Source organism: Chlorella variabilis (genome assembly GCF_000147415.1).
Source record: "Chlorella variabilis unplaced genomic scaffold CHLNCscaffold_7, whole genome shotgun sequence".
In the NCBI taxonomy this organism is placed as follows: Eukaryota; Viridiplantae; Chlorophyta; class Trebouxiophyceae; order Chlorellales; family Chlorellaceae; genus Chlorella; species Chlorella variabilis.
The window spans coordinates 424,839-425,415 of NW_005435081.1; the positions used below are offsets into that span (position 1 = coordinate 424,839).

At 70.0% G+C, this 577-nt stretch overlaps 1 protein-coding gene across 1 annotated transcript in view; it reads left to right on the top strand.

Annotated features, from left to right (window-relative positions):
- The window catches only part of CHLNCDRAFT_144181 (hypothetical protein), a gene marked incomplete at both ends in the record, with an annotated part of 11,197 nt that overhangs the window by 5,090 nt on the left and 5,530 nt on the right, over window positions 1–577 (top strand). Inside the window, 2 exons of the mRNA XM_005848579.1 lie at window positions 6–129; window positions 389–502. Of these exons, the coding sequence (XP_005848641.1) occupies window positions 6–129; window positions 389–502 (238 nt within the window). The remainder of the gene's footprint in view (window positions 1–5; window positions 130–388; window positions 503–577) is intronic.

Here is a 577-nt window from a genome sequence, read left to right on the forward strand (position 1 = left end):
GCCAGGCGGCGCGCGGCGGCGGCGACGAGGGCGGCGCGACGGGCATGCTGCGGTCACGCTTTGCCGCGCTGCGCCGCCGCCTGGCGGAGTCCACCGTCGAGGACTTCAACCTGGATAAGAGCAGCCAGGGTGCGGTCCCGATGGTATCGCCACTGCAGTACCGCTGCAGTACCTCTCCAGCCGGAACGCTGCGCCGCCGCCTGCTTTGCCTCCTCCGACACTTTGTCCCGCCCGCCCGCACGCGCTCTGCTCCACCCACCCACCACCCTACCTACAAACCAGCAGCACGCACTCACACGCACACACACTACGCAGACATGCGCACCTATCACACACTCTTTCTGCACACACTCTCTACACACACTCCCTCCCCCCTCCCCCGCCGCAGACTACTGCGCGTCCACGCCCGACGGCCAGCTGGGCCAGGCGCTGGCGGATGCGGTGCTGGGGTGCCTGGAGGCGGCCATGGAGGACTATGTGGAGGAGCTGACGGGGGGCGCGAGTGGGTGGCCGGGGGGGGGGGGGGGGGGGGGGGGGTGTGGGGGGTGTGTGCAGAAAGGGTGTGTGATAGGGGGTC